Source organism: Nestor notabilis, unplaced genomic scaffold, assembly GCF_000696875.1.
Source record: "Nestor notabilis isolate BGI_N333 unplaced genomic scaffold, ASM69687v1 scaffold6013, whole genome shotgun sequence".
Classification (NCBI taxonomy): Eukaryota; Metazoa; Chordata; class Aves; order Psittaciformes; family Psittacidae; genus Nestor; species Nestor notabilis.
In genome coordinates this window covers 12,754-37,056 of record NW_009921386.1, presented here as the reverse complement: position 1 = coordinate 37,056, position 24,303 = coordinate 12,754, and the positions used below count along the sequence as shown (strand labels likewise).

General features: G+C 40.6%; 1 protein-coding gene across 1 annotated transcript in view; it reads left to right on the top strand.

Moving 5' to 3' along the window:
- ANKH (ANKH inorganic pyrophosphate transport regulator) overlaps positions 1-22,464 on the top strand; it is a gene marked incomplete at its 5' end in the record, with an annotated part of 39,840 nt that extends 17,376 nt beyond the window's left edge. Inside the window, 5 exons of the mRNA XM_010011124.1 lie at positions 548-643; positions 17,930-18,059; positions 19,077-19,200; positions 19,785-19,884; positions 22,233-22,464. Of these exons, the coding sequence (XP_010009426.1) occupies positions 548-643; positions 17,930-18,059; positions 19,077-19,200; positions 19,785-19,884; positions 22,233-22,349 (567 nt within the window). The remainder of the gene's footprint in view (positions 1-547; positions 644-17,929; positions 18,060-19,076; positions 19,201-19,784; positions 19,885-22,232) is intronic.
- Between the last annotated feature and the right edge of the window lie 1,839 nt (positions 22,465-24,303).

The window sequence follows — 24,303 nt, the reverse complement described above, 5'->3', positions numbered from 1 at the left end:
CCCATGTTCAAGGTGGAACACCTAATAGTCCTGATTATGTTCTGTTCATTAAATAGCATTAACGGAACCAGCTGTTCCAGGAGCTTTGTTTGTATTACCTACTTGTCTAATTGAATCACTAAGGGTGCTTGCATTGGTGTACGGGTTTGGTACCACTCTGTGGTAAAAGGGAATGAAATCCTATTCTTGCTGTGAAAACATGCTACAAACTTTAAACTAAGGTAAAAAAAAAAAAAATCATGTAGAGTTTCCTCAGAATAAGCTACTACCCTTTTCAAAACTGAATTTGTTAAATTGGACTTATTTCTTAGAAAAGTAGGGATATTGCTCAACCCTCAGTGACCACAGGAGCAGTTGCTGTCAGTTTAAGTGGAAAATATGCCTTGCTGGTACAAAGTACTCAGAAGGCTCTAGGTTAAAAAGCGTACAAGCAAAGGCAGGCATGCACAGACACAGACAGGCAGGTCCAGCACATGACCCTGGTGCCATCAGCCTCACAGTAGTCTGGAGTCAAGCTAATGCTCATTGTCTCTTTCTCTTACCCTAGAATAACCCCAGCAATAAATTGGTGAACACCAACAGTACCGTCACAGCAACACATATCAAGAAGTTCACTTTTGTTTGCATGGCATTGTCCTTAACGGTAAGAAACCTTTGTTCAACTCTCTGCCTTTCATCTCAACCAGAAAATTATCTCCTCTGCCTAATGCTAACAGCACTAGCAGTTCAAGAAAGGTGAGTTGTCATTTCTTATGAAACTCTGTTGATTTTATCTGGAGGAGGGAGTGTGGTCACAGTACTGGAGTACCAAGAAAATAAGCTGTCATTAGCTCAGGCTGCATATCTTAAAGGCTAGACTTATTTTATTTGATTCTCACTACTTTTCATTTCAAGTCAGCCTCCACACAAGGAGATATTGGAGATCTGCTTTTCTTTTGTTCTCTTTCTTTTTTTTAAATGATCAAAAACTCTGGTAACCAGCACGTCAGAAAAATGCAAAATCACATTTGTTGCATGTGCAGTGGGATGGCAGCCTGTCCCTGGACATCCTTCATCCACTGAGAACAGTGGTTCCCTGCTGCCTCGCTTGGCATGCCTTGATATCACTGCTGGGCAGGACTTATAGCCCCAGGGGACTGACATGGGGTCTGGGACCCTGGGCAGGGTTGGGGGAGCTCCAGAGGGTGGGCAGGACGGGCAATACCCTCAGGGCCTTCACAGCTTCTCTCCTCAGTACCTGCAGTAGCAGGACAAAAGCCAAGGAGAACCTAGAAAATAAGTTTCTCAGAGAAAAAGTCCCTCCTTGCAGTAGAAAAGTAAGTGGGAAATGCTGCAATTGTTCTAGGATACATCTGTTCAGAGGCCTAAAATTGAATCTGTTCATACCCCACACAGGTTTTCTCTTTATCCCCAGTGTTGTGTACTTTCCACAGAGTATCTGGATGCTTGATACGTTGTAACTCTCTTCTCCCCACATTCACAAATTTAATGGAGGGCTGACATAATTTCTCTTTCCCCTTCATTTTCCTGTAGAGCCTTTTGGACTGAGTTGCACATGGGCTGTGCATAAAGGGAGACTAATTTACGTCAAAGGAAACCTTACGGTTCACAAGCCTGAAGTATTTGTAACCATCCCCACACATGACCCTTGTCACAACCTGGGAAAGTGGGATACTGTACTCTGTCGTATTTTACAGTTGAAAATGAAGCAACTCAATCCACTCATAGCTGAGTTAGGAGATTTCTTCCACTCTTTATTTCCTGTTCTTTTTCCTTAAACAGCTACAACTGGCTACCATCAAAGGCAGAATTGCATGAGCCATTGTGGCATCTTTTCTGTCTATTAATTTCCTAGACTTAAGCTTGAACTCTTTTCATGTGGCTTAGTGACCAGCAGCTCTGGCTCTAATTTGTATTTCCTACAGCATGTAACGGAGGGAGATGTATGCCTCCACTGAATTGGCCATTGTCTGGAGACTTTCCTCAGCTCTCATGTAATCTACCATCACACACCCTGAGGTTTTCTCTTGTATGCTGTGCCAGGTCAAGGTTATGTTCTCTACAGCTGGAACCTCTCTTGAAATCTGTCAGTGTTGTTAGACACCCATGAAGGGGAAAGCTTTCCACTTTATAAATTGTGCTGAGAATAGTATTCCAATCTCAAAGCCTTCTCTGAACTGACTATTTTCTTGACTGTTCTGGACATCTGTCAGCTTTTTAATTACTGCAATAGGCTTTGTGGCTTTGCAGGATTTTTTTCCCAGAAGTTCTCCATAGTACTTTCAAGGATAGTTCTTTCATAAGCTCATCATGAGAGATTTGTCCGCACTGAAATTCCAGAAACACTTTTGAGGTCCATAGCTTTTCCTGTCCTGTTTCTATTTTTGCCTACTAGTGACAGATTCTTAGGATTGCTTGTCAGCAGACAGAGCAGAAAAATAGACACATGAGCTTTAAAGATTCAGGTTGGTTTGAGGGCTGAGCCTGAAAATGCTTCAGTGCAAGCTCAGTAGACATCGGTATGACTCAAGTTACCGTGTGCCACCAGTTCTAAGGAACTGGACTTCAAATTTGCTTCTGTCACAGCCAGGTCAGATAGCCACTGTAGCTGAGCTCCCATGGCTGTCTGTGATAGCTGAGGTTTTCAGGAGGGGCTCTACTGCAGTGAATGGCAGTTGGATTAGTGGCATCACACGTGGTAACATCTTGCTCTTTGGGATCAGCAGGAAAGTGGGAAACAGGTTCCTGGACTGACCAAGAGATCAAAACAAGTTACATACTTAGTCATGTGAATCCATTCTCCAGTAGATGATCTATAGAAGGATTCTGGAAGATGGGAAGATAAAGGAAGTCCATTAACTGCTGGAATAATAGTGAAACTTTTAGTATGAGCAGCAACCATGCAGGAAAGTACCCTCCCAATGTAAACCCCTGGGAAACCTCCCTGTCGTTGAAGACATGCTGTTTCATAGAGTTGGAAGAAGAATGTCCTACCTCCTTCTGCAGATCAGTCATGCCTGCACAAGTATGATAAACCTACTACTACAGCAGAAGCACTTTTTCACCCTTGTTGACAGTGGCAGTATTGGGTCAGAGCAGAAAAAAGACATAGTTCTGTTAAGAAACATAACTTTGGAGGGTTTTTTTAATCTTCATGGGATCTGAAAGACTGCACTTGAGCCTTCCCAGACTGACTGGGTTGCATGCAAACATGTTCTGCCAAGTGTGATCATAAATACTGTCTCATGGCTTTGAAGCATCAGGTGGGTGTTAAAGCTCCTTCTTCAAAAAATCGGAATAAGTTGTATAGCTTAGTGAAAAATGTGTAGACAAGCTGTTTTATTTAAAGACTGTAAATAGAAGCCATTAGATTCCCAATACATACAAGAGCTGATGTGATTAGTCATATTGATGTGGTTTTGATTGTAAGTGATGACTCCTTCCAGCAGCCCTGTTTTGTGGCTATGTAACTGAATGTAAAATTTGTATAGCAGAGAGAAGGGACTCAGCTGAAGAATTTTGCCCATACAATTGAGGGACTGGTTCTGATTTTAGAAAATAAGGCATGCGTGGTAGTTTACTGTCAGCTTAAGAAGTGTGCATAATGCTGCTTGCCATTGTTATTTCATTGCCACTAGGCACTTGAGGAAAGAATGCTTCCTATATATAAGTAGATATACTGCTCCAAACTCCAGTCTTGCTGCCTTTGCCAGCTAAGGCTGTTGAAGCACTAAGCATTTTGGTTCAATGCTAGACCTGTTTAGATGACCCTACAATTCAGCCCTGAGATCACTGCACTAAGTGAAGACAGACTCCCAAGAAAGAAAACTGGTGCATTTGTAGCACACATCCTTTTGGTTGTGGGATGTGTCAGCCTCCATACAGTGCAGAAATCCCAAAATAATTTGTCCAAGTGCTAAATTACTGCATTTATCCATTGCAGCAAAGGTTTGCTCTATCAGGGGTGAGCATTCTCTTATTTGTGAGCTGTGTGTAGAGGGGCAGGCTGTGTGAGGAGTGAGCTACATAAGGGAACCTTGCCTTGCTCAGCAGGAGTAACAGCAAATAGGGTGTTCTTCAGGAAGGGTTTTTCTTAGAATAGTGGGTAGTGTCTCTGAGCTCAGACACCACAGTGCAGAATTCAGGGGGTTTCCAAGGCAGCCTGTAGAGCACAGCAACCGCCAAATTCCCTTTCTCTTGCTTTCTTTCCTTTTCTCTCTTTTTCTCATTGTCTCCATTTCCCATTTGAGCTCTTCCTTAAGTCTTCTGTGATGACACAAAAGTTGCAGTCAGTTAAGATCCTTTTCCCTGGTTAATGTTAGCTGCGGGCAGCCGTGTGATTAGCATTCGGTCATCTGCCTCTGAGCTGCAAGGCTTTCCAGGCTGATTTCATGCTAGTGCCTGCTCTATGAAAGTGATGGGCAGAGACCTCCCTTGGGAGGGAGCCTTTACTTACAGCTGCTGCTGCCCACTCCACGTGAGGGTCACAGCCACGCCTTCATGCACACATCTGTGTGCAAACCTGCACAAGTCATTGAAGTTGCGTGCCCTGAGTTGAAAGCAGCAGTAGGGGATGTGGGACATCTTACTTTCTGAGGAGACTGACAATGGTGGCATCCGTTCACATCTTAGAGTCAGCTTGGAAGGTAAATGGTGTCTTACTTAACAAGAGCTGCAAGCGTCCTCATTTAAGTTGCTGTTATTGGGGTAAAAGCATGGCCAGCTCTGTGTGGCTGAAGCAAAATCACTGCATGAGGAGCATACAAGGTGCTGATCAGAGGAAGCAATTTCTCAAACATCACTGTGAAAGCTCCCCAGCTCACTGTCATTAAAAATTACCCAGAATAGTCTGTACTTACTTGTTGATTTATATCAGGGAAGGAGCAATCGGCTCTTACAGCAGTAGTTACGCTATTTGGTTCAGCTTCCTCTTTAAGTGGCCTCAGCTGGGACAGACCAAGGTGCTTTAGGGATACATTTCCAAACACCAGCTCTTGTTAGCTGCACCGTTCCTGTTAACTGAAGTGTCATCAAGACATGTGGTCTTTTATATCTTTATATTCTTGAGTGCTCATGCATTACAACAGGCTTTCCCTTACGAGTAAGACAGGCTCAAGGTGCCAAGGGTAACATGCTGTGCACACCATTCCATGTTCATCCATCTGTCACCAAGTTAATGTACAGCAGGAGAGCTGCACAGTACTCCTCAGTTTTAACATGTTCTATTAGAAACAGCTCAAAGCTCTTTCCAGAATTAAGTATAGCACCAGTGCTATTATTAAAGGAATTTCAGTGTTGCTTTTCGGCCTTTTTAAATGAACACGTAATTACAGACAAACAGGGAAAGTAGGAGCTTTCATGAATTAACAAACTGGTTAAGGGGAGAAGCTAATTGTGTAGAAAGTTATCTTATACTTAATTAGCAGACTCCACTTAAGAAACTAAATCCAGATGTTTGAGTCTGCCCTATAATTTTTCATTCCATTCTCTTCCAAAAGGAGCCTGAAAGAGTGGAGAGGAAGCTTTTCACATTTACGCCAGTATGTGTGTGTGGTCTATGCAAAGGTTACAGATTTCAGAGTTACATGTTACAAACCACAGACAAATCAGTATGTTTGTTGTTTTGTGTTTTTTTAAAGAAACAAAACAATTGCCATGAAGTTTCAACTAAAGTTTCAACTTTAGTTTCAACAAAAGAAGGCTTAGGCACTTAGTCTGAACAAATCCATATGCATCAGTTCTGCTGTGATAACCAAATTCAAATGCCAAATTCAAATTAACATGAGACTTAAATCTCAGTGAAAGTTTAAATTTAGTGTACTCAGGAGCAAACAGCTGATCATTTTACTGGTTTATGTGTTTGGGCCAGATTGTTGAGTATGTGTGTGTCAGTACATGTCAGAATGTCACCTGCTTTGCAGTCAGATTTGTCAATAATTGGGGAATCTAATGACAGCTTTAAAATGTTTCTAATACTTACAACATTACTTTCTATATAATATATTAGGCCATTTTTTATATTCTGTAAGAAAATATTACATATTTTTGTAAATAGAATGTAATACTTAGATTTGTATCTCAACTTACTCACTTGCCAGGGGAAAAAAACACGTACTGATTTCTAAGGGCTCCTGCTGATGAGCATCTGTAGTTTAAGGAGTAACTATTGGCAACTGTCTTGTTTCTTTCATTTGCTGGAAGTTATCAGCCCCTTAGGAAGAACATCATGCAGGCATTGTGTCAGCTCTTGTAGCACAGCAGCATAAGCTACCATCAGTTGGCGGTTATATTCATCTTATATATTAATGTGTAGTCTGTGTAACTGTGGATATGTCTGATAAGTATATAATGATATGCGCAGTGTAATTATATATAACTGGGGTATTTGTATAATAACGGTCAGAAGTTTTAAGCTGTAGCATTTAACATTTGCTTGTGCATCTTATTTCCCTCCAGCCATGGGCAAAAAAAGTGGGACAGACTGCTGGGGGCCACAGACTCTTCTACTGAACTTGCAAGATTCAGTAGAGGGACCCTATCACAGTCTTAAAACAGCAGTTGCAGAGTTTCTTTTGCTGGGTCCCTGTAATGGGAGGAGAAAAGTCTTTGTTCCTTCTGGTGGCAATTTGCTGCAAGCCATCCCATCACTTACCTGATCTCTAGGCATCTGCTTGGTCATCTTCTGTAATCAATCATCAAGCACATAAGAGATAAGAAGAAAACTCTGATCGAGAACAAGGAAGCCAGTGTAACAGGGAAAATTCCCTATATGAAGGAATTAAAGTACAGAATTCAGGACTCAGTAGTTGCTGCTTTCTACTTATTCCTTAATTCTGTGAGAGCTAGAGACAGTTGTTGTGGAAGAGAAGCAACTGTGTGTTATTCAGGCTGAGAAGCCTTGTCTATTTAAAATGCAGCTCCAGATGCCCAAGGTTTTGTAGTCTTCTTTGGATTTGGTTATGCCAAACTAGGAACTGCCAAGTGGATACCATCAGGTGACTTCTGTTGTCTTGATCAGCAAGGCTTCACCAGCCAGTGAAATGTAGGCATTGTCAGATAAAATTGGAGCCTGCATGAGTGAAGACAGAACATTCATACCAGTGTATTATTGCAATAGCATTGCTGTATTGACTTACTCCCTGGTGCTATGCAAACATTTTATTCTCAATAGTTGTTTCATTTCCGGTTGAGCTCAGCAAATCTTATTTTCCAGCCATCAGTCTGGCAGTTGATTTTTCCCATGAGGGGAAGCAAAGACTATCCAGTTTTCAATAGGCCCATTTGCTCTCAAATTTTCAATCTCTAGTCTAATAAATGTGCCATTTCGTATCACTTTCTGCATTTACCAGTAAGTTCATTTTCCAGATGATGAAGTAGCCCGAGTGAAGCTTTTGCATACATAAGCCACTGACATATTTGACATTTTCAGCTTCGCTATCCTGCTAAACAATGAGATATAAAGCAACTGTTGGTAAAGAAGTTAAAAAATTCTTTGCACCTCTGCAGTGAGACTGACTGCTGTCTTAGACCTAAGTATCCTGCGCTTGCATCAGGGTAACATCAATTAGACTTGCATATTGAGAAATGCCACAGAACATGTTCCTGTTTCACTGATGAAACTTTCCGAAGGCAGAAGAGTAGTGTCCATAGCATTAAATAACTGCACAGCAGTTCCCTGCAGTATGCAGCTCTCACTGGATGTCAGCTGGTTAGTGACTGGAGTCCCACACAGGCTGACATTCAGCTGCCGTGAATGCACTTAATGAGTTATGATACCTGTGAAAGCATCATGCACTTGTCTTTGCTTCCATCTTTGGAGACGAAACACCTGAAGGGTCTTACTTCAAGCCTGAGAGACAGTAAATTGCATTCAGGGCCTGATGGGACATGCACTTTAATTTTTAGTTGCCTTAGGCAGCTTCGCTGTAGCCAGAGGGTGTACAAAGAAGTGTTTCAAAATAGAATTTGCTACAAGCAGTATACGTGAACATACTTTCACAAAAACGCAGTTAATTTTTTTCCCATTTCCTAAAGAAAATAGGGTCACTTACCACTACAACTGTGAATCAGTATCAGACTGTCAGGTACCAAGAAAATACAGGTATTTATGCCCTCACCTTCATAAATTTGAGCAAACAGAATGAGAATGTTTCTGTGTACACATTTAAGTTTGGTAAAGATCAGCCTAAAGTGATTTGCAAGTTCTGACCAGTACAAGAGACTATCAGGGCTTTTAATCTGATATTCCATCTTCACGCTCACTTATAAGGCCTTTAGCCAAGTATCTGCCACCTCATCCCCATGATTTCAGGTGATTCAGATGCTGGAAAGGGGAGCAAGAAAAAATACTGTTTCTATTTCCTTGTGACTGATGCCACAGTTTTCTTCTGCATTGAGAGACGGTTGCTACCAGAGAAAATTACCCAGTTATTACTACTTACATAGCTTTGATAGCTATATCCATTCCAGGCTGCTAATGCTGGTTTTTAGTTCACAAGCTGAAGAAAGCATTTTGAGAATAAAGCGGTGATTTTTGAGGTCCTTAATTTAGGCATTTACACCTCTGTGCTTTACACCTAACTGCGTGCAATACTGAAACCTTCCCACTTGCCCATCTCAACTTTTATATAGATGGCTGACAGCACTCAGAAGGTGGCCCATCAAGGCCAAGTTGGGAACTGGAGGCAGTGGGGTGAAATATAAGAGTATTTAATACTGAAGAGAGAGCCAAAGACATAGTCTCTGTGCAGTGACAGTGCAGGAGAGTCCAGCAGCTGAACAAGTAGTTACAAATGGACTGAAGTTAACAAAGCCTCATTTTTTCCATGAATTTGTGACTCATGGTCAAGGGCATAGCATCAGGGTCTGAAAAGGACAAGCTGTACTTCAACTGCCTTGGCCTTTCAGATACTCCTGCAAAAGGAGAATGCAATATGACACCCAGTTATAAGCCTCATTAATCTCTTCAATCTTGAGGATTTGGCTATTACGGCATTTCTACCTTACTAGAAGAAACAGCTTACCCACACCAAGGAAACCAGGGTTCATCATAATTTCTCTCATGTAAACAATGAAATATGTGAGTTTATCAGTGTTTGTGTGCTCAAACTATAACATTGCATAGGCTAAGTTACTCTGTGGAAATCAAGAATTTCAATTCTGGATCAGAAAGGTAATGTGACTTCTGATAGCATTAATGCTTTTCAGTTTTTGAGATGCTTGTGTTTTAACAAACATGGCCAGGAACATAAACTAGAGGTTTGCAGTGTTGCGGTTCTGGCACATCAGTTACCAGCCACTGCACTAGAATTTAGAAATGGAAGATTACTTAAGAGCCAACTTTCTGGTTTGTGTTACATTAACCAGGGCAAGCCTTTGTTATTTTCTAAAGCTGACCAAGGTTATATGATATGATTTTTGTGTGGGCTTTTTGGGTTTTTTTAGGAAGTCTGACTATGTACTATGACTTTAGAGTTTGAATAATAATTGAAATTTTTCAATGCATCACACAGTATCAAGTTGTAGATTACTACTGCCTATACTCATTCCCCTTCCACCAAATTTAATGCAGTTGAACTTTATAGTACCTTGTCCAGTTCATCCTTCCCTGTCCAAGGTCATGCTTACAGCTCTCCTCAGCAGGAGATTTTTCCCCGAATATCTCCTTTTCTTCTTGTGAGAATAACAAATTGCCCCTGTGTAGTGCTGAAGATCTTCAGACTCAGAGTAGCTACTGCAGCGTGTATCTCCATTCCAGGTGTTTGTTGCTTGCTTTCAGGAATACCTTTTTATACCAAAGAGCTTAGGCATGGCTAGCAATTGGCTTTAAGAAACAGTACAAACTGCATTTTCTTCAGAACTGAAGTACTGTATAGCATTATTTAGCCCTTCATGTAGTTTCTCCTCATAAGTTAAAAGACAAATGAAGGGAAACGTGTAGGAACCATGTTTTACTGCCACCGTATATACCTGTGACCTGTTGCAGATCAAAAAGCAGCCAAAAGTTTAGGCCATTGCAAAGGCCACTGGATCTGTGTTCAAGGTTCATTCATTTTTTACTATCATCTTCTATTGGCTGTATTTATTTTACGTTTCTGCATTGCCTTATTGTCAAAGGTTACAACTGGGCTTAATTAGAGCCATGGGACAATAGAACTGAAAGGCAGTAAAGTCCACAGGAAGAATGTCATGACAAGAAGCTGGTCTCTTTCAAAGGATACAACCCCAGCTGCCAGCAGTGCCAGTAGCCAAAATTCCCTGGATGACTGAGTTCAGTGTCATTATCTCTCATGAATATACAAAGAAAGGAAATAAAGAAGTACAAATTTCCCCCACCCTCCCCACTCTCACTTCATCAATGGCTTCTTTACAGCTTCACTGTATTTAGGAGATTGCACAAGTCCTATCTAGGGTATTCACATCTTTTAAAAAAGCATAAACTTTTGGAACTAAACCCAATTTCTTTTGATTTCACTGTCATACCCTGTATAGATGCCAGGGACAGCTTTTAGAGGAATACCACTCATCCAGTGCATGCGTTTGTTTTCATTGCTTTGATTTTGCCTGTCTCTGAACTCCCAGATTGTTGGGTTTTTTCTATCTTCAGGCTGCCGGCACACAAATAACAATTGGAAAATGACATACTGGCAGACAGTCACTCAAGAAGCTTTTTACTTTTTCTCTATCAAGTTTAGCTCTTGCTTCAGTAAAAGTTATTTCAGATCCTAGTGGAAGCATTGCTGCTCAGGAAGATGCTAAGTCACCAGAAGCTGACTTTATAAAATCCTCACAAGGGCCTTGTCCTATCCATGGTACTGCACTGAGCCTTTGTCCCAGAACAAAGCATTTCTGTTTGCTCCAGTGAGGTGGAGACTAATGTCTCCTTCGTGATTGTTCAGACTTCACACAAAGAGTCTATTCTGCGTGAGTGGATGGAGCAAGCAGAAAAGGAAGGGTCAAAACATGTTTCTGCTCAAACCCTAATCACAGTAGGAAGCAGCAAGGGATGCAGAAAACTCAGGGCAGAAGAAAATGACAAAGTTGTGAAGTCTACAGTTTTCAAAGAGAGCCTAGGAATCTGCCAGCTTTGGTTTATTTGAGCTTTTGAAATGTGAGGCTGCACCCAGTAAAATATCTTGCTTTCTGTAAAAAAAATAAAGCAGCATAATTCAATGAGGAGATATAATGACTACCTTAATTTAGTGGCCCAACCCAGCCTGAAAAATACCACCTAGGTATTGTCAGCTGGGAGGAAAGCAGATGTGGCATCATGTTAATGCTAGCAGAGAGTCGGGGTATTATTGTGCAAGTGTTGGACCTAGCGTTATTTCTGAAGAATGTTGAGTTCCACCACTGAACTATAAGGAAAGCTGGGGGAGGTGACAGGAGACTTGGATCTGTAGAAGCCGGTTATTTTGGGAGAAGATGTGTATTAGGGAGTTTTCCCAGAGGCAGGCTCTGGTTTCTTTTGCTCCCCCTGCTGCTTGACAGATTTTATGACAGCTGTTTCTAGCTTTACACCAGCTTTGCAGTACGCAGAGTTCACGAACCTATACTGACTTGTGTGTGCCTGAGGGATAATTGCTATAAGAGAACATCCTGGTGATTCAAGTCATCAGCATTATGATAAACCACTTTCAAATACAACTGCCATCTGACATTTTTACTGCACACAGGGCCAAGGCCTTTTGCTTCATAATATCGCAAGATTGTTGAGGCTGGAAGGGCCTTGGGAGTTCATGAGGTCCAGCCTCTGTCTTGGAGCAGGGCTGGCTGTGAGGTCAGGGCAGGCTTCAGCCAGTCTGGTATTGAAAATCTTGTATTTCCAACACAAGAAAAGGACCCACTTTCTGCCCACTTCAGAGTTACGGGACACATGAGTATATCATTGTGATATATCCCAGCAGAGCACCAGACTTCAGGAATCTTCAATGCCTCCATTTGGGCAGATTTATTTTTTTCTTTGGTCTTAAAAGCTGTATATCAAGAACTCCTCAAAACTGGAATTTGTTTATTGCACACTTCAAAGGGCAAAATCATATGACTGGTATTCCATATTAACAGAAGTAATATGCTTAACTGATACTATCACAGAGATCTATGGTGTAATTCAAAGCTGAGGTGCACAATAAGATGTAAAGTAGATTTTCTCTGCCCCTACTAGGCATCATGTAGCATAAGCAGGAATAGAGAGGTCATGAATAAGGCATATGTTAGTTAAGATGAAATCCTCAGTATATACACAGAGGGATATTTTGCGAGTAGAACATGTCTCTTGTACAGCTGTACTTCTGCAGACATGGCAAGTGCAACAAATGGTAGAAAACATCTGCTGGGAGTTGTTTTGCAGGAGAAAACTATAAACTGTATTTCATCACAGAAGAACCTTTAACAGCTTAACAGTATTCTTCCCCATGGTAGAAAATTGTTATTTCAGTCTCATTCCAGGCTGGTATATGTCTAATTTATTTTGGATTCCATAGCTTCTTTCTGAGGAACATAGAGCTATATCATGTCTTTGTCATTAGGCATTGCTGCTTCTAACTGGAGACTGCACTGAAGTTTAGAAATGCTGTACTGTTATTCACAGCTCACTGGAATACTCTTTTGTGCCTTATATTTATCAATTAATGTCCCAAAAGACAGGCAGCTTTCCACAAATGCTGTAAAGCAAATCAGTCTAGCACCCTGCAGATTACTATACACATGACAATAGCCTTTGTTAGCATAATGTATTATAATGCATTATGTAGTGGGTCTCTGAGGTTTAGTAATCCCTGTCAGCAACGAGAATAAATGGAAATAGCTTCTAGGAGCCTATGAAAAGACTGTTAGTGTTCAAGAACTACTAGCATAGCAGCAGATGCACATGCAGCAGCTGGAACAGAAGTCTCATGAACAGTCTTTAATCAATCATTTGCAAAAGTCAAATGGATGAAGTGTTCTTTAGAAGAGCTAGTAAAGAGAAGTTGGACTGAGCACTAGGAGTTTGATACTTTCCCTATTGAAACAAAGATTTGGTGCATTCTTTCAGGCTTGTCAATAGCAGAAGTTCTTCGTCTGTAACCTTTTTAGTAAGCCTCGATGCTGACTTTGCTAGCTGGGAATGGCAAGGTTCCACATGAAAGTAAGCACACCTACTTAGGGAGAGCATCTACACCACAAGTGAGATGGGCTTTTGACTTTTTTTAATGCAGAACTGCATTAAAAAAGCCTTATAATACATGCTGTATGCACAACACAATGCTGCGTGGGATGAAGGTGCACCACAGTTACTGAACTCCTAAAGTTGTAATTGCCAGCAGCTCAGAAAATGCAGCCAGGGAAGAGCATCTCTTACTCTGCACTTGCCCTGCTCCTTGTACCCTTCCCTGAGGCAAGACCCAGCAACCTTTAGCGGGGAGGTGGTACTAACCTAGCTGGGGCTTTGACTTGATCTGGTATAGCTGTACTGATTATCTTATGGTACCATAAATTACTGACATGTTTAGTCAAGTAGTGACAGGACAAGGGGGAATAGCTTTAAGCTGACAGAGGGGACATTTAGATTAGACATTAGGAAGAAGTTGTCTAATGTGAGAGTGATGAGGCACTGGCACAGGTTGCCCAGAGAAGCTGTGGCTGCCCCATCCCTGTCAGTGTTCAAGGCCAGGCTGGATGGGGCTTGTAGCAACCTGCTCTAGTGGAAGGTGTCCCTACCCATGGCAGATGGGTTGGAACTGGACCAAAGTTGAAGACCTTGGTTTTCAAGGTCCCTTCCAACCCAAACCATTCTATGATTCTGAAGTCTTTCAGATTGTACTACGCAGATCAGTTAAAGGCATATTACCAAATAGCACAGCCCTTCAGATCAGTTCAAATAATTAAAACACTTCCAGAAATGCTTTAGTCTACTGCTGTTTACACAGAGGTAACACCACCATAACATCACTGTCTTTACTCAGGCCTGCATATTCTCTGTAGCATTCCACTCTCCTGTTTAGATCTTAATTTTTTCCTGTATTTTTAAAGCACTCAACATTGTTCAGTTGCAATTCCAGTTAAATGATAAAAGGCATTAGCAAAACTATCCTTCAGTATCATGCTGCACTCCTACCCTAAGACAGCAGAAAATCAAATCAACTCTTGCTACAATTTCACAAGCAAAATCCTTACTCCCAAAGTATTAAAACACCTCATCAGAGCTGCCAAGTACAATCTTCATTACTGTGCAAAGCCATTGCAGCCTGAAGCTGCAGTGCCGTTATGCATTACTAGCCTGTGTAGAAGCTTTTACTGTTTCATCTTCACCTCTTGATTAGATTAACTGAGGATAAGACTGTAACCCTACCCAAGCTTATTTATTGTATTTTTAAGCTTGCAGACATGCAGAAGGATGTAAGGGGGAGGGGGAAGCAGCATTTAACTAAGACATAGGAGACATACTGTAGGTAAACATTTCCTAAAAATCTTGAAATTAGCACCATTTACTCCAAGTAAGACCCAGTAGATTGCATCTCTAATTCTGCATGCCACACTTCCTATTTCACCATACTACTTGCATCATTTCATCTGTTATCATCTGCCCTGGTCTCCTTTCTTATCAGTCTTCACCTTTGTCCTGGGTTCAGCTATAGCAGTCATTTTTATTCCTTCTTAGTAGCTGGTGCAGTGCTGTGGTTTTGAATTTCAGTCTGGGAACAACGCTGATAACACACCAACAGTTTTAGTTGATGTTAAGTAATGTTTACTCTGACCAAGCACTTTCTCAGTCCCATGCTTTGCCAGAGAGGAGGGGAAGCCAGGAGGAAGCAGAGACAGGACACCTGACCCAAACTGGCCAAAGGGTTATTCCATACCATAGCATGTCATGCCCAGTATAGAAACTGGGGGGAGTTACCCAGAAGGCCCAGATCGCTGCTTGGGTCGGGCTGGGTATCGGTCGGCGGGTGGTGAGCGGTTGTGTCCTCTCCCCTTGTTATTCCTCTTATCATTATTATTGGTAGCAGTAGTGGTTTGTATTATACCTTAGTTACTGGAGAGCTGTTATCTCAACCCATGGGAGTTACTTGCCTCCAATTCTCCTCCCTATCCCTCCGGGAGCGGGGGGAGGAAGGAAGACGGGGGGAGTGAGCGAGCGGCTGCGTGATTCCAAGTTGCTGGCTGGGCTTGAACCACGACAGCCTTCATAAACACTATAGAGACCACTCAGCATCACAAAAAAACTAAGACTTCATCCTATTTTCAGTATACTTTATCTGTAATAAAATCAGCAGCCAAAATATCTTCCTCTCCTCTGCATCTTTAGGGTTACTGTTTTCCTGAAGTAGAACCTATTTTTCACACACACACTACATTTTGAATTTGTCTTTGAAATAATACAGAAATTTCCCAAGTAGTAAGTGCTCTAGAAGTTAAATTGCATAGGGCTTGCGTGATGCAAAGCATTCACCTCTTTTCCTGAGGCTTTGTTCCCTGTGGGCAATGAGAATATCATCTGCTCATAAGATGGCAGAGAGGAATCTCTTAGCAAAATGAAACTATCAACATCGCAACCAAAAAAAGTTGGAAACATACTGAGATAGAAATAGAAGGTCCTTCTGCTGCCATACCTCACCTTCTCAAACTGCTGATTCTTCAGCTTAGCAGTCACTGATGTCTCTCCCCACCAGCTGCTATATAAGAAGTGCCCTTTGAAGCCATTTATCAGCACTGACTCTGCTGATCAGGGGAGTAGGGAAGACTGCAATTGCAGCAGCTGAGGAGGAGTGACTGCATACCACCTGGGTATAAGTCATTACCCCTGATTTGCAAACTGACCTTCCTCCTGTAGCAGCTGGAGGGAGATTGACTCTGTTCTTACTAAGACCACAAACAAAATTTAACTTCAAAGAGAACAAGATTGAGAACAATGCTTTTGGTCATTTATTTGCGTACCTGTCTAACCATGTTAGAATACTCTGTCAGAAGGAAAAGACTGCTCTGTTTGCCTTTGCTAGCAGTGGGCAGACTCCACTGTTAGCGTAGATGCATGGACTCTTGCAGCAGCAGTAACTATACCACTTAGTAGAATGCTGATGGCACTGTGCAGTACAAGCAGCGTAAAGGTCTCTGCTTTTATGAAAGCAGCAAATTATAATTGAAGAGTGGACATCTTTGTGTCTTATTTTCTTTATTGGACTTTGAAGAAAGATTTGACAAAATATACCTTGTATGTGTGCTTTACAGGTCATTTGCAGTGAGAGTACAAATCACTGCAGTCTGCCTAATGGTGTCTGCAACAATGAAGGAATCTGCTCTGTTGCTGTACAGTTACTTTTTAATAACCAGATTCTCAACCACACAACCTCTGGTCTAGATTGCCCCCTCTGCTTCCATTGTACCCTGTACAAGTAATTTGGCATGGAGAGAGAAGTGCTGGCTAAAGTAGAAAAGAATTCATGCTCAGTTCATTTGTCTTCTGCTCTTACCTCCCTCCACTTACTATTCTGTGTATAGGTGATGGAGATGCAAGACAGCATCAAATTAGTCAAGTAAAACATTCAGTTGTGAAAAATAAATAGTGTCTTCTACCCTTGGAAGTGGAGAACAAAACTGAAGATGAATCTTTTTGCAGGAAGGTGACATGTCTTGTTCTGACTGTACAGGCGGTCAGAACTTGAGACCTTCCATGGGCCACTCAGTCTCAAGCCTTGGGAAACTCGTGCATCTGGATGCTTGTAGCCTAAACAGAAGAGACAGTCTGTGGCAGGCACACAACCAAAGAATGAGACTGCAATCCCAGCTGTCTTGGAGATGGTAGGACTTCACAGACTAGCTTTAAAAGCTGTCTGAACATGCAGGGATGTGACAACTGGATAAAAAGAGAAAAGCTACATACTATGATACTAGCTTGTAGGCTAAATTATAAGAGAGTAGTTGCAGAGTGTTACTATTGTACAGCCAGTGCACATACTTCACCTGTTACACCAGTTTGTAACCTGGCAAGAGGAGTGCCAGGGCATTTAAGGCCCCAAGTTTCTCCCTGTTCAGTCAGCTCGCTTCCATAACATCTGCTTTACTGGGAGAATAACAGGAAAAAATAACTTTTTTAACCACAAAACCAAGTTTTTACTTTGTTTAAATAACAAAGTAGTTGTACTTGGAAGGATGTCAGGTATCCCTTCTGACAGGTAAAAACCTTGCAGGGGCTGTCAGCACTGTTCTTCAGTGAGTGCCTTCAACTGAAGCTGGACCTGCCAGCCACCAACAGCCCCCTCAGCTCCCACTGGAGCCCTGTCTCAGAACTGACTAAAATATTAAACAACGTATTCTACCGCTGTACCATGTGTTGCAGGATTGTTATGGATGTTTTCCTTTCATATATGGACTAAACAGCACACTCTTTAGTAAAAATACGAGACTTAGTGGATTTGTGGCCTGAGCACACTGTGTCTGCAGGACTATGCTGAACACCTTTGCCTTGCTAATGTTACATACCAACAGTACTAGGATCAGCAGTGCATTTAAACCTCTAGTCTTAGATTTAGATCAGATCTCTTGGTCTGGGAGTACTTCAAATCTTTAGTTACTAAAACATTTTATAATCTCTTTTGGAATATGGATGTCTTAACCAGGGCAAATACTATAAAATACTATAAAAATCTAGTTTCTTACTGGTTTTGTAACAATTAGACTATTCAAGTACAACCATTTGCAGGTGCCATAAAAATTCTTTTTATATGCCTCAGTCTTGGTATGCGAGGAACATGAAGAGTAGGATTTGGGTCTGAAATTAACATGCCATTTTATGTACACTTGTATACTCTGTGTATTTGAATGCAAGCTAATTATAAATATATTTGTATTTATCATCAGTAGTTATCTACCCATCAGTAAGCAAATGTTTTAAACCAGGAAGTCCTATGTTTTGTCGTGCTTCCCTTCTGAAATATAATTTTCTTCTTCCTAGCTCTGTTTTGTGATGTTTTGGACGCCAAATGTGTCAGAGAAGATTCTAGTTGACATAATTGGAGTCGACTTTGCTTTTGCAGAGCTGTGTGTTGTTCCCTTGCGCATCTTCTCCTTCTTTCCAGTTCCAGGTAAAAACCAAGAAAATAAGAACTCTGTAACCTCAAAATCAAACCAGCTGTAAGGCATGGTCATAGATTCTGGCGTGGCTCTACATACAAAGATGCTAAATGCATTCCTAGCATAAGTAACACCATTTTTATTGAAGCTGGTGTAGACCAAGACCATTTACATCCATAGTCCAAATAAATTTTGCAGTAAGAGCAGTCTGTCATTAGGCAGATTTCTGACTGTCAAAGCGAAGCCTGAATTCTGTCTATTTTAGCTGACCAAGAACACACCCATGAATGTCAGTACTAATACATGTGTGCCAAGACTGACATTAACTATTTGGAATAGCATCTAGGACCACCTCCACAGTAGCATCACTTCCATTAGTCTCGCCTTCAGCTGCCAGACTCAGTGACTTTTTCAGGTATCATCAGAGCATAAACAACATAAAATAAAAGTTAATGCCCCTAGTCAAGAAGAGACAAGCTTGACAGTGATAATCAAAATGTTTCCCCTCAAAAAAATTCTACCTTCCATAATTAAATGCTACATCATGTAGTGTTTTCTGCTTATATGACAAGACACTGTTGTAATAAAGCTAAACTACAAACATAAGAATAGGTACATGTAGATAACTTTTTTTTTGTGCCTGTTATACCCTGTACCACATAGGAACTAGATGTAAAATTTTCCTTTGTATGATTTCTCTTTAGGAAAGGGAGTAGGGTTTTTTGATGAAGAAAGCAGAATAGACCATCTAATACATTGGTTGAAGAGAGCAGCTCTTAGGAAGGATTGCTGTCTGCAACTGGCCTTTTTTTATTATTATTTTATTTTCCTTTTCAAAAAATCAGTATAGAAAAGCAATTTGGATACAAGATCTTAATTTCTAGTGGGGTTTCCCAACATGCAAAGTTACCAGACACAAGTTTCATGCGGGTTATTTCTGAATAGCTTCATGATGATATGACTGACTTTTTTTACTACTCTTGCCTTCCTTTCTCCCCATTCCTTCTCCTTCCCCTGTTTACAAACAGTGACTGTCAGAGCACATTTGACGGGCTGGCTGATGACTCTGAAGAAGACATTTGTGCTGGCACCCAGCTCAGTGCTGCGGATTATCGTCCTCATCGCTAGTCTCATTGTGCTGCCTTACTTGGGGTAAATCATTATTTTCCACAGAGCTGATGGGTTTGCTTTCCTCTTCATTCCTATTCCCTGTCACTTGATAAGTGAATTTGCATAGCTCAAAACATTTTCCCCAAATACTAACTATAATATAAAGCCTAAATAGTGTCAATATCCAGAAAAGAAACACCTACAAATTCACAAGTGTGACTGCTCTAGGCAGGCACAATAGCAATGTCCCTTTTGAAAAAATACGCAGATGTCAAAGAGGCAAAAACGTGTCCTAAAGGGAATTTATTTCCATGCTATTAAGTGCACTGTTAAGAAAACTAATGGAAGACTGTCTTGTTTATAAGTTAAACAATCTATTCTACAGCACTCTACAAGACTTCAAATTCTTAGTCCATAATTTCATTCAGAATGTGGTTCTTTTACTTAACAGTGAAGCCATTAAGAAACAGAAAAGAACTTTAAAATACCATTTATTCTCTTTGCCAGTGTATTATGTCTTTGAAGGAACTATTTCTAACAACAGATTGGTTCTATATGGGAAAATACAATGACAAATCATGCATTCTCACATAACCATGACTACTTTCTTTTTATGGCACCCACAGAGTTCATGGAGCCACTCTTGGAGTAGGATCCCTTCTAGCTGGTTTCATAGGAGAATCAACCATGGTTGCAATAGCAGCCTGCTATGTCTATCGGAAACAGGTAAGAATAAGGCTCTGCAGGGTGGGGTGAAAGTGGTTGATGAATATAGTGGATTTTAGTTCAGATTAAGAGCTCACTTTTGAAATGTAACACCCCAGCATCCCCACTTACTAAATTTGTTTTGCTTCCTGGTGTGGTCTCAAGAGTGTGCAACTTAGGAACTCTTTGGGTTGAAATAAAACCAAAAGGTTTACTCCAGCTGCTAGTGGGCATTCAGGCCATGGGATGAGGCCATGGCACATGCTGGTCTGAAGTAAACCTCTTGCTCCTCAAAACATACAGATATTATGGATAACATGTCCTTGCCACCACTTATTTTGTGCTGTAGATCAGCTGCTACAGTACAACATAGCTTCTTTATGTAGACATAGGAACTACTCATGCAACCTTATCATACGTGTATGTATCTATATAGGTATATATGATTTAGTGGGGGACTTGGCATTCCTGGGGTAATGGTTGGACTTGATGATCTTAAAGGTCTTTTCCAACCTAGTTGATTCTATGATTCTACGTGTGTTTGTATCCATCTATATGTATACTTTTATTTCTGTATAAAACCAGCTGTCAGTGTACAAAAAGTACAGTTGCTTACTTTTTTTTGCCATCTAAAGAAGTGGCTTAAAACCAAATATACTCCTGCAGCAGTAGAGGATAAGCACTTACAAATACTGAAATGGGTGAGATTTTCTCCTAGGCATACTTTTGCTTATTTCACACACTATGATCCTGCATGTACAAAGTAGTAGTGGTACATGGGTTTCAAGGAATATTCCACTAAATGAAGGCAAATACAGGATAAATGTTGACTGGGTGACTGGATACATCACAGTACCTGCATGTTATGTCTTTCCAGTTACGCGTTCAAGGCATTGCGTAGGGCACCAGGTCCAAACCCAAGCAGAAATGGCATTGTGTATACAGCATTTCATAGTGCAGAAGGACTCTGTGGATGGAAGCAGAAAATATAATCTATGCATTTACTTTTTTTTTTTTTAATTAGATTTCTTACTAAGGGCCAAGTTAAGAAGCTCACTGCTTCTGTTCTTAGCAAAAATATATAGAAGATGGAATATCTAAAAGCCTTCTGTTGGAACAAACTAAACCCAGTTTTGATATGCATTAACAGTGCAGGCCATGGCAATAGACCAAACTGTACGAACTTTGTAAGAAAATAGAAGACCTTGATCTCTGTCATGATTAGTCTGTCATGCTTTTCGTGAGAACCAAAGAGTAAAACCTGTAGACACTGAAATAGCTGTTCTTGGCCTGTGGTTACATTTATCTGTTTGAGCTCCTCATCATTTGTCTCAGTAGTAGCTCATAGAGTATTTCTGGTCAGGGACATGGTGCTTAATTTTTTGCAGTGATGAGTGCAGGTAGTAGTAGTAATAACTGTGTCAACCTAATTTATTCCCTTAGCAGAATCAGTATGTAGATGACAGCATTGTCTCAACAGCCAGTGTGACAGTGGCAAAGCCAACTGGTAGCTATATACAACTTGTTTTCACCTACAGTGGTAATAAGTGGGCAGTGTTTGAGAGCTGCAAATCAAGTGCTGTGTAGACACCTCTGAAATTTTGAAACTCTGATACGCCCATCTCAGCTGAATCAATTACACCTGGGGGGAGATTTTTGTCAGCTGTACAAGTGTTTTCTGTAAAACTAGTCCGCCTGCTGAGAAACGGGTAATAAGGAACAGATGCTTCAACTTGTTTTGTAGTGGATCTGAATGCTTCTTAGCTTTACTAATCCAGGACATCCTGGATGAATCATAGGACTTTTGAATGCCCTCCTGCTCCTGCTAGCCAAAAATACTCTAATATTCCTTGGCCTTGGCGGGGTGGGGGTCACAGTGGGTCAGCAATACCAAGAAAAGCCAGCGTGCTCACATCTTGTAAAATTCCTGAAGTTTGACATTTGAGAAACTAGGCTGGCACCTCCGTCTCTTCCCTAGAGCAGCTTATCTTCTCTCATGTTTTTTATTTTGTTTTCTTTGGTTTTTTCTTTTAATAAAAAGTATGTGATGTAAAAGATTCCAGATGCTTTTTTCCCTCCAGTCGTGCTGAAGTCTGTTTTGACTGTCGCTTAGCATAAGAAATGCCTCTATTATTTCATTTATGTTAGAAAGGAGAAAGCTGAGCCCCAGAAGGTTATGGAAACCTTCTAAGTTAGCCAAGTTACTAGTGACAAGCCACAGCTATGACACAAATATTCTAGCTTTTAGTAACATACTCTAAAAAAAAACACATTATGTTCCCACCTCGCCTCTCCAAGTGCCTAAAGTCTATAGGACTGTGTTCATGCACAACTTACTGATAGGTTTCTGAATGCTTGTTTCAATCTAGAAAAAGAAGCGGAATGAGAATGAAACAGCTACAGAAGGTGAAGACTCTGCAATGACCGACATGCCTCACACAGAGGAAATGACAGACATCGTAGAAATGAGAGAAGAGAATGAATAATAAATGGGATGCAATTGTTCTCTGCAGGGACGATTGGAGTGACACTTCAGCATCTTGTCGTCTCTCATACTTTTTGTTTGTTCGTTTTTATTTTTGTAATAAAGAGGCCTTGATTTAAAAGGTTTCAGATAAATTCTCTAGCATACTGAGTATGCTCTCACTGATGAGGGACCTAAAAAGAGGTCTTTGCTTTTTCTCTTTTTTTCCAATTGAATCTGTTTTCTCACTCCTTGCAAACATAAAAGATACAATTGCATCACTGTAGAGTCTTCCTTACGCATCCACCTTCTCTGGACAATCTGCATTTGTCAACCAAAGCCCTGCTCTCTGTGCATGTGTGTGTGTGCGTGCATGCTTGCGCTTGCACGCTCATGCACGCTCACACACGCACACGTGCCACTGGCTCAGTGCTACTGCCATAATCCTACTCCCTCCCCTCTTTGCTTTTCCTTCCTTTTCTTTATGAGAAATGCAAAGGAAAAGAAGTTTGGAATACAGAGCTTTATTTTACTTGCTTGAAAATGACTTTGCTACATAAACTAATATACTATGGTAAACTATATCTTTTTGTTTTGCCTCAACACTAGAGCTTATACTGCACAGGGTACAAGACAGGAACATGTAAGTCTCCACATACAAAGTGGAGAAAAACAGGTTCCTCTCTCATGTTAAAAGTGTGTGGATGTGTATATACACACACAGGTACATAAACAGAGATATACATATATATATATATTTATATATATATGCATACAATAAATAAAATGCACACAGGACAAGAACTCTATTTAGCTTTCATTCCATCAGAAAGATAATAGTCATCTGACAAATATAAACATTTAATTCAGAATTTTCTTGAATCGTTATTCTCACTTTACGTAAAATTTTCTTTAGAAAAAAAGACATGCACTTTCCTCTTGTGAAGAGGGTGATGGCAACTGATAGACTTTGACTGTATTTGAATTAAAAAGAAATAAAAATTGACAAGCTTTACCAAAGTTCTTGTCCTCTGATTTAACTTTAATGTTGAAAGGTTGATTTGCTCTACTTATTTCTGGTGCCTATATATTTAAAAAGAAAGATCAGATAACATTTGCAGGATACCATGGTATATCATGTTACTACACATAGCTCCATGAAATTTTTTATGTAGAGATGTACACATACTCACACACACTGTGTTTATGTATACATACTTATATATACACACACACATCTATGTATGTTTTGCTATAATATATTTACCTATGCAGTAGAAGATCAAAATCTGTATGGTGAAGCTCAAGTACTGATGGTCCTCCAAGTTGTTAATTAGGGACTGTGATCATATGTTAGTTCTCAAGGCAAGAGTTGTGTGGAAGTGGGAAGCTGCTCACATCAGTCATCAAGTGCTGTACTTGGGGAAGACGGCAGGCACTGTGTGGTTGTGGTTGAAGTGGGCCTTAAATCACAGAGCATGAGGTCAGATGGGCGACTTGTATCAGGTGGAAACGAAGCATATATAAAAGGTGACCAGACCAGAGAGCGTTTGGGTGCCACTGATGATGGCTGCAGCAGCAGCTCATATTTCTGTGCACTTTGGCTGCAGGGCAGCATTCATTACCGGTTTGTAGTAGCTTGGGTTCTTTCAGATGTAATCATGCCACAGTCTGGAAACTGTTATCCTCCAGGCTATATCCATAAATCAGTTAATTTAAACCTTATTTAGTCAAAGTATATTTTTCTAAGTTGAGGAAATTATTATTTAATTGTGGACAAATTCCATTTCTAGATTTATTTGCCAGGTAGTCCCAGCACTCAGAGAACTGATCAAAACTAGACATCACTTTAAATGTTATATCAATATATGTGTATGTGGACATACACATGTGTATAAATATATATATTGTATATTATGTACATTTATTTTAAGCTACAATACATTTCCTATTTTTCCAAGTTCAGTTAAAAACAT